Here is a 10,370-nt window from a genome sequence, read left to right as displayed (position 1 = left end):
GTGGAAGAGTATGGTTCCTATTGGTATAAAGAATCATATGACGAAACAGTTCCTTTTAGAAAAGTAAATATTCTTCAAAATAAGAATAGAACAGCAGCGCCAGAGAATATTGAAATCGAAAGAATTCGGGAGAAATATGGAACTATCTCTGAAGAAAAAAGAAAAAATCTCCAAGAACAGCTTAAGTTTGTAAAACCAGAATATCGATATTTCTATGAACCAATCTTAGAAAAAAAATAATGTATTACGTTATATTACTGTTATTACCTTATATTAAGCAATAACATCTTGTTAGCTGATTAGATAAGTTTTTCTTTAATACATGATTCTTCCATAAAACAGTAGTTGTTTTAATTTCTTTAGAATTATACAGTGGATGAAGGTGTTATGTACTGTTTTTTTCAAATTTTGGTAAGACACATTTTTTTTTGTTGATATTTTTTTCCGTGAATAACATATTCCATATACTAGTAACGACATAGAAAAGTTTTTACCTAATAAAAGTGAATGTGAGAAAAGTTTACAATGAAAAACTTTAACCTTAATTTTCTCAAAATCTAAATTTTGTAACATAGCACCTTCATCCACTCGTGTCTTCAATTGTTTTTCACTCATCCAAGCATTATACAACGCCTGCTCATTTTGACTGCGGGCTTGATTTTCGTTGAACAAAGCTTGGTTTTGTTGAACTAGCAGCGCCTCGTTCGAGGTAGACTGCTGCGTGTACCTATCCATTTGACTATTCTGATTATCATTCTCAGTAGAATAAAAAAATGACGAAATTTATTTAAACACAAAATATTTATCCGCTGCTGCTGTACCAAAACAATACAGTGAGGAAGAAGAGGAAGCTTTGTTACCGACACCACGTGTTTTACATACGTATTCGACAACAAAACAACCATCAACCAGTGACGATATAGTTTCGAACAGTGATAATTCTGAACTTGACGATTTTGTTAATGAGCTTATAGAAATGCCGCTACCACCAATGGTCAAGAAAAAAAATTGATAATTATCATACACTTAAAAGAAAATTAACTGCATCTCGAAAACGGATTAATCTTCTGAAAACTCGTATAATAGCACTAAAAAGGAGTCTGGTTAAGATTAGGACAAAGTCTGTACAAACTGCACCAAAGCCACAAACTCAGTTTTCTGCTGCGTTGCTGAAAATGCAGTGGCATAAGAAGAAACGAAAGTGGTCAACAATAGAAAAAAAAACTGCTATTGAAATTTTTTATAAAGGACCTAGCACGTATAAATTTCTTCGTCGAAAAGGAGTTGCATTACCAGCGGTTTCAACACTAAAAACATGGATTGCAAACTTTACCTGTAACCCCGGTTTCAATAAAAAAATATTTGATAATATAAAAAATAAAGAAGTAAGCATTAGGGTGGAGCGAAAAATTCAATTTTCGAAATTTGAAGTGGGGTAGTGTGCAAAAGTTGTCTATCGGTATACAAAATAACGTGTTAAAAGCACAAATAAATTAAAAATATTTCAGAGGTTCCCCAAACGCTTCGAATTTTACCATAATAAGGTATATTACATATACGGTATTTTTATGGTTTACAACATCAATTTGATTCTCCCCCGTCAACAGTCAACAAGTGTATGAGTTCTGGGAAATTACTTGCGCGCGGGTCTATGTCTGTAGCACGTGACATCACATCACAAGTTTCAGAAGACTGGGTCAGTACGTGTTAAGTTACGGTATCGAGCGCGTCGCTTTGTTTTGTTTTCTGTGTTACGTATTTGGATTTTGTGTATTTTATTATTAATCGCGCCATGCCAACAACAAGAAAAGAGACCTTTTGTGCAGTGTTTGGAGCGTCAAAAAAACTAAATGAACTAATGTTACCGACTTATAGTGATGTCATGAGACATTTTTTATGGATTAGATTTCAGTTAAAACAAACTTCTAAAAAGGAACCAAATGTTTCTGAAATAATAGCACTAGTGAAAACAGATCTGGAAGGACTTTGGACCAAAGCTTCGTTACCTGTTTTGTCACACAAAAGGATTACCGATATGTTAAACGAATATTATAAGAAATATCAAAATTTGAAGAAACCATTAAAAAGCAGAAAAACAACCGCCATGTCACAAAAACTAAAAAGCTTTCAAGACAATGCTAGTAGTACCCTTTTTGATATTACTTCATGTAAATGTGCCGATTTTGCTTTATGCAAGTGTAAAATAAAAGTTCCCTTAACAGAGAGGACTTTTTTATTAGACCAGCGAAGCCAACGTAAAATGTCAATTAGTTGCATAGATAAAATTGAAAGTAAAAAAATAGAAAAGAAAATGACAAGGAAATTACAAGATAGACCTAAAATTACCGAAGAACCAAGACAAACAGAAACTGTCATACAAGATGTTACTTTACGAGAATCCGATTCTTCTGATAGTGTTTCAGAAACGTCGGAAACAAATTACCAATAGATTGCTTCAAGTTCCCAGTCATGTGAAAATATTGGACAAATGAGAATTTCCTTGCCAAAATTGGCGAAAGCGTGTGACAGAACAGGTGTCTCTGACAGAGCTGCAGTAATAATAGCTACTGCAGTTTTAGAGGATTTTAAAATAGTTACTCCACGCGATAATTCTAAAATAATCGATAGAAGTAAAATACGTCGTGCTAGAAAAAGGAAGAGAACTGATTATGAGAGCACAAGTAAGGAAGTGATAACGGGCTTATTTTTTGACGGTCGAAAAGAGACAAAACACTGTCGCAATGTATGAAGGGAAACAAACTTTACAGAAACACCGTCGTTGAAGAACATGTTGTATTAGTGTCAGAACCGAGCTTATAGGACATGTGACGCCGCAGTCTGGAACTGCATCTCATATTAAACAAGCAATCGTAAAGTTCTTAGAGACAAAGGTGGACGTTTCCCATTTAAATGCTATCGGATGTGACGGAACAGTTGTGAACACTGGAAATAAAAATGGTGCCATAAGAATGATGGAACTATATCTTAAACCTTCAGTTCAGTGGTTGATCTGCCTTTTTCACGCAAATGAATTACCCCTAAGGCACTTACTTCAAAGGTTAGATGGACCTTCAACAGGACCTAGCGGATATTCTGGTACCATTGGAAAAGCTTTAGAAACCTGTGAAAATTTGCCAGTTGTGTCATTTAATCCAATACAGAGTGGAAACTTTCCAGTGCTTGTTCCTGATGATCAAAGTACCGATCAAAAATATTTGTGGGATATATGACAAACTGTTACTTCTCGAATTTGCACGGAGAGCCTAGCCAATCGAAACCCGGGCAAATTATCCCATTCCCGTTGGCTAACAGCTGCAAATAGGATAACGTAAGAGCACCGAATTCCGACCGGTTATAAGTGGTATATATAAAATTGTTTGAAAGATCAATTCCGAATCATTGAAATTTAAAGTAATTCTGTCTATAAGCTATTATGCATTATTAATTCTTACTAGAGCCAAATTTATAATAATAACAGTAGTCATTTCAACAAAATTGCTTATTTAAGAAACCAAATGCAAAAATTTCGCAAATAGCCGTTTTCCGTCCACATTAATGATTTTTTCCCAATTCCGTCCACAAGAGTACCGTTATCCGTCCTATTTATTTAGTTATGACAAAAAAAACCCATTATGAATAATTTTTAAATAAATTTGCAAAAAAATGGCCAAAAAACAAAACAAATAATTTAAAAATAAGTTTTATTTAAGTACAAAGTTTTGAAACGAACTTAATGACTGCAAATGAATTAAATAATAAAAAAAAAGACTTCATTTTTTTAGGTTTTCAATTTCTGGAACTTCATAGGCGCCGCGTTTATTTATGAGTGAAGGTCTCGCAATCTTACAAACTACATCATCAAAGTCATAATTTAAAATGTCATCTCTATCTGGCCATTTCCAGTACTTTCCATTCATAGTCATACTTTTAACTCTCAAAGTATCATTGCTTCGTTCCAGAACTACACCAGGGAAATATTCACTGTCGTACTGAACCAACACAAAATCGTCCTTTGAATATATTTCTATATTCTTTTTATTTATGTTTTCCGTATTATTATTACCAGTATCTATGCCTGGTGTGTGTTTTGGAGGACACTTTTTCTTTTTTGCTTGTTGAATCTCTGTTTTTGCTTTCCTCTTTCGGATTCGTTCACATTTCTCATTTTCTTTTTCCTCTTTTTCTTTTTTGAGTCTTCGTTGATGTTCCATAAATTCATCACTTATAGCTACTGTAGGATAAATCTTTGGTTTTTTCCTTTCCTTGGTGTCTTCTGTGCTATTATTTTTTTTCTTTGCAGAACTTTCCGGCCAAAATAGTGCTTTTTTGAAAGGTGTTGGATATTTACTATTATTCTCTGATGTTGTTGTAATTTGCTTAAGTGGGGTTTTTTCTTGATTTTGTACTTGTCTTTTTTGATCAGAATAAACTATACCTATTGAATCATCTTTTAATGGGCTATTACAAGGAGTTGTGTTTACTATTTTGTTCTTAGGTGGTGTTTTTTCTTGGGGTGAACTTACTGCTAAATAATAGTCTATATTCTCACAATCATTGTTCTTGGATGCTGATGGACCAGGTTTTGGCGAACTAGAATTGCTATTCTGTGAAGGAATTAAGACCAATGCTCCATCTGCTTTGACTGTAGCTTCAATTGTATCATTATTGCAAAACCAAAAGTTTTCATCGAAGTGTATGTCAACAATGGTCTCGTTAGCAGCATTAATTGGCAAATTGTTTTCCAAAGTTTTATCATGATCGACATTTTGTGGATGAAGACTCTTCCAGAAATCATACAATGCTACATATTTTTCTTCTAGTTGGGCCGCTGATTCAGCAATCCTAAAACGGTTAACAACCTCTGGCTTTAAACGTATCTCTACCTCTCGAAGTAGTTTAGAATCATAAACATTAACAGTTGTAGTGGATGTTGATTCAGTTATTTTATCATCAGAATCTTTTTGTTCTATTGGTTTTATTAATTTTGAATAATCAATGCGATTTTCGTTAAACGGAAAGAGTCCACATGATTCAAATGCACTTTTTATTATCGATGTACAGACTGTAGCCTTCAAAGTTTTGTCTAAGAGTTTTGCAAACTCAGCCCGTTGAAGTTTTCTTCCGTTATTCTCCATACGCCAAGATCGAACATCTTTTCGCCAGTTATTTTTAATGGGATAAAAAACACCAACATCTAACGGCTGTAATCGGTGAGTTGCGTTGGGGTAAAATGCTGTTAAAATAATACCTTTTTCTTTGCAGAATTCAGTAATAGGCAGATTGATGTGGGAAGAGTGTCCATCCAGAAACAATATCACTGGGAGTGGAACACTGTTCTTTTCCAACCAGGGAAAAAATACATTTGTAACGTATTCATAAAATGTCTCACTTGTCATCCAACCAGATTCAGAGTGCCCAACTCCCCACTGGTTTGGCATGTTCGTTATTATTGCAGCTGACACATACCGTTTGTAGGGATACAAAACTAATGGCGGAGGTACAGAACCATCAGCTCCAACAGTTAGCAAAACTGTAAGACATTCTTTTTCGTCATTAGCTATGCGACTGTATACCTTTTTTGCACCTTTTCTAACCAACACTTGTTTTTCTTGAGGGGATAAATAGAAACCACTTTCATCACAATTGAATATTCTCTTGGGGTTTTCAAGAATGTGTAAAAAATTCATTTTTGTCATATAATCCCGAACTTGGGTAAACCAATTTCTTATATTTTGTTCCGTAACTGCGGCTCTACAAGAAGATAGTGATTGTGGAACACGTTTTGAAATTTCTGGATGACGAGCGAGAAAACCATTGTACCATTTTTTACCAGGTATGTAATTTTTAAATGGGGTTTTTCGTTTCAAATTTTGAATTAGTTTTGAAACAGAATCAACAAGTTGAGATCTTGTTACCGGGAATCCCACGTTACCCATTTCGATTATCCATTTTATAATCAAGTCTTCTTCGGAACTGGACAAAACTGTTGGCCCTCCAATATTGCCCGGAGTTTTGTACTTTTCTTTCATAGTATCTAACAAAGTACTTTTAGGCACATTGTATATTTTGGAGGCTTGTCGAATACTTAAACGTTTCAAATTAATATCTTCTATAGCTTTTTGGATATTCTCTCGGGGATACTTCATCCGCTTTTTGTATACCATAGTTGCAGATAATAAAAAACTGAAAAAAAAATATTTTATTAGTTTTTATTTTATGGGGTCGGTAACAGGAGTTTGAGGTAGCTCTGTCCGTCCACCATGGACGGATATAGGACAGAAGGTTCCTGTGTCCGTCCAATTCCTTTAAATGAGTTTTACTAATTAGATAGTCATTTTTATCATACTTGATAATACAAACTGAGAGGAAGAACTACCATAAACATTTTTTACAAATAAAAACTAAACCAAACTTACACATTAAATCTAGAATAGGTAATAAATGCATCATTCTTGGGTTAAATTTTAAATTGAATTTTCGAATTCACTTAATAGTTGACACTAATTTTCTTAAAATGAGTTGTACCTATAATAGGTCGTATTTAGGTTTTTAAACGGAGCAAAATATATATTATGGTTAAAATATGTCGGATTATATTATTTAACTAAGACTTATATTTACAAAGCGTTTGAAACTGAAGGAGTTAATCCCTAATACCGTCCGCTAGGACGGTATCAAGAACCCCTTGATATTCTGCATTACCCTATTCCGTCCACTTTAATTTCGGTAATAAAATCTATTGTTCGAAAAAAATTACAAAAATATATGTATATTTACAATAAATAAATATGAAAGATTCTAATAAATAAGTAAAAACATAACTGTTAAACGTAGTATCTATAAAATATGGAAAATAAGTATTCCTTACCTTTATGTTTTTTTGGAATCAGTATAGCTTAAAACAAGACATGCACTTGCAATGAACTGAATCGCACTGACAACAGTAAACGTAAAATGTCTGCGTGCTAAAAGTAGAATGAGTGGGGATATAACCTATCAAAAATTCTACTCGGCCGTCTGATTGCGACGAAACTCTGAGGTATAGAGCGCAATTTCTTTGTCGGACGGAATTGGGAGACCGGACGGTATACGGTGCTTTTACGTTACTTAGACTTTATATATCCTCAAATGAAGTCTCAAATAATCTTCAAATTCTAAGCGAATACGTACTAAAGGTGTACGCACCTTTATGGTTCCATATTAAGCTAAAGCCGTCATGTAAGGACGGTCCTCGTCATCTGTTGAATATGATTAGATGGTCCAGAAATTTTGACAAGAAACTTTTGGAAATTATTGATCCCGTCATTTAGAGAAATGGTTTCAATGCTCATCCAGAAAATCTGTTACTTGCGATGGTAAAAGATGAAACCAAGTCCATAAGGGAGCTAGGTTATCGTCGTCTCTTGAAAATTCGTCAGCAAAATCAGAATAATCAATATATACGATTTTTTACTATTCCAAAAATTAATTTTAATGCTACAGACTTTGTGGAACTCATCGATTGGCAGTCTTGCAGGCTGACGGAACCTCCATTACTAGCTAATATTTCTAACAAAGACATTTTAGCTATGATAGAAGTGCCAGATCAAATGGAAATTGTAATACTCAAGCAGTTGAACGATGCGTGTCAGACTGGTTACCGAAGCTTCTATGGCGGTCTGTGGGGAGCACAATAGGGATGGATTTATCAAATCAAGATTAGACTCACGACAACAGATGCCGCATTTTAATACAAAACGTGAGTACTCACTAGACACTACATAATACCATATTTACATTATGAGTTAGGGGGTGAAAAGAATTTTTTGGGGTGGAGGGCGGTGGCGGAGGGGGTAGTGGTGAAACTCGTTTAGCAGCCAACCCCTCGTGGTGAGCTCTGGGTTGTATTTTAATGCTAAAATTTAAAATACAAGCGAAGAGCTGCTATTAATGTATACAAGGTTATTGGCAAATTTCAAGTCCCGGGGGGAACCTCTAAATTACAACACAGGGGGTTGATTTTTTTTCTCTACAATATACTACCTAATAGACAACTTTTGGGTACTAGCCCATTTCAAAAAAAGAAAAATGAAAAATATCGGTCAAATTCGCTCCACCCTAGTAAGCATGTCTCCTACAGAGATAAAGTCAATTTTATTATTCGATGAGATGGCCATTAAGAGAACGATAGAGTACAATAGAAAACTTGATATTATTGAAGGCTTTGAGGACATTGGTAACAACAGAAAAAAATCAGTTTTGGCGGGGCAGGCTTTGGTGCTAATGGTTCGAGGTATTTTTAGCAATTGGAAAATACCTATAGCTTATTTCTTAACAGAAAATGGCGTAGGAGCTACAACACTACAAGAAATAATTATTGATGGCCTCAAAAGATTGAGAGATTCCGGTTTAGAACCTTTGGGAATAGTTTGTGATTTATCGGTGATAAATCAAAAATCATATAAAGCATTAAATATAACAATTGAAAAGCCCTACTTCGTTGCAGACACGCACAAGTATTTTGCATTCTATGATGTGCCACATTTAATAAAATGTATAAGAAATAATTTTATTTTTAATAACAAATTTATAAGATTTTATGATATTAAAAAAGTGTATGATATTGACCAAAAAAGTAAAACCGGGAGAGCTCTTTTAAAATTAAAAGACAAACATTTAAATCCAAACTCATTTGAAAAAATTAATGTTAAACTTGCCACTCAATTACTAAGTCATTATGTAGCTGCAGCTATTAAAACTGCAGTACAAACAAAAGAATTGATTTCACCAACTGCCGAAAACACAGCTTATTTTGTTGAAACTATGAACAATTTATTTGATGCCATGAATAGTAAACGTAAGTATAGTCCTACACCTTGTAATCGTCCCTATTGCAATCAAAACAAAGATGTAATTAGTGTTGTTAATGAAGGATACGAATTACTGAAAAATATGTGGAAACAGACAAATAAAGGCTTAAAAAGACCCCTTCGTTTGACTGCTTTCTTCTCACCATAAACGTAATAAGACAATTCTACAGTGATTTGACATCAAATTTTTGTTATATATTAACCGGAAGATTAATCCAAGACCCCTTAGAAAATCAATTTTCTATTTACAGACAGAAAGGTGGTTACAGTAGAAATCCCACTGCAAGAAATTTTAAAGCTGCTTTTAAAATAAATTTTGTAAACAATATTATGAAACCGCCTACGACAGCAAACTCTGGGACTAACTGTGACGAGGATACAAATATTTTAGAATCGTCTTTTTCTGATATTTTTAATAATTTAAATAGTGGCGAAGAATCTGTTGAAGCGCATTAGAAGACAGTATAGTATTATTATCTGCAGAAAATGTGTCTCCAAATAACTTATTGCAACAAACAAATTTAGATTTAGATAGAGTGGCTTCAAGTTTAGAAAAATGTTCAGTATATTATTTTGCAGGGTATTTATTTAAAAAAATGTTCTGAAAATTTTAAATGTGAAAATTGTAAAAACAAATTAGAGGGCACAAAAGATATAGAAAATAAGCAACAAATATTACTGTTTTATAAAGAATATGCAATAAATGATTCAACTTGTCAATTAAAATATGTTACCGATTTGATGAGCACTTTCACAAAAATATGTCATCAAATGTTTTCTACCATATTTGACGGATGCTGTGTAAAACGTGTGTTATTTAATATACGTAAGTTTATCGATGAAAAACTTACCACAGCATTACCCGACTGGTTTAATTGCAGCGATGAATGTAAATCCCATAGACAATTTATCTTAAACTTATTAGAGTACAAATTTTCAAATATTGCAAAAATCGTTCTAGGTCCGCAACGATAAGCAAAAGAGCTCAAAAAAGAAAGTCTGACACAACTGCAGATAATACAGCTCAAAAAAAGGAAAAAGATTCCTAGAAAAAAAAAATACAAAATTGTCAATTTTACAACATCACTGATATATTTGTTATTTTTTATTAAAATACAATTCCTGAGAGGTTTTCATCGACAGTCTTTTTATAGTTTTATGATTATTTCGGTTAATACTTTTTATGAGAGGTTTTCATCGACAGTCTTTTTAGAGTTTTATGATTATTTCGGTTAATACTTTTTATTTTTAAATTAGCACTGTTATCAGTTATATACCTACACTTCAAACTTTATGCGTTGTTCAAATTTATATCTCAGTCTATTAAGTATAACACAAACAATTGATTGCATTAGGTTGTTGTAGACATTACTTCATCGTTTCCTAGATTTTTTCATAACGTGTAATATTTACGAAAATTGTAGTATTGTGAATTGATTATGTAGGGCTTAAATAATTATTAATTTATGATCAATTATTTTCGGCAGTTATTCCTTAATTTTTGCATTATACACTGTTGAT

The 10,370-nt window shown here is 33.3% G+C and overlaps 1 protein-coding gene across 1 annotated transcript; it reads right to left on the bottom strand.

Moving 5' to 3' along the window:
- Nucleotides 1–3,684: 3,684 nt before the first annotated feature.
- On the bottom strand, nt 3,685–7,111 carry LOC126891231 (uncharacterized). The gene is made up of 2 exons (XM_050660413.1): nt 6,869–7,111; nt 3,685–6,183 (listed from the first exon to the last, which is right to left on the bottom strand). Exon 2 carries the CDS (start codon nt 6,162–6,164, stop codon nt 3,771–3,773), a length of 2,394 nt encoding a protein of 797 aa, XP_050516370.1. The 5' UTR covers nt 6,165–6,183; nt 6,869–7,111; the 3' UTR covers nt 3,685–3,770.
- Nucleotides 7,112–10,370: the final 3,259 nt, after the last annotated feature.

Source organism: Diabrotica virgifera, chromosome 9, assembly GCF_917563875.1.
Source record: "Diabrotica virgifera virgifera chromosome 9, PGI_DIABVI_V3a".
Classification (NCBI taxonomy): Eukaryota; Metazoa; Arthropoda; class Insecta; order Coleoptera; family Chrysomelidae; genus Diabrotica; species Diabrotica virgifera.
The sequence above is the reverse complement of the archived record's forward strand: the minus strand, read 5'-3'. Positions and strand labels throughout refer to the sequence as shown.

Coding starts and splice junctions, on each gene's coding strand:
- LOC126891231 (XM_050660413.1), bottom strand. CDS start 6,164: ATGGTATACAAAAAGCGGATGAAGTATCCCCGAGAGAATATCCAAAAA.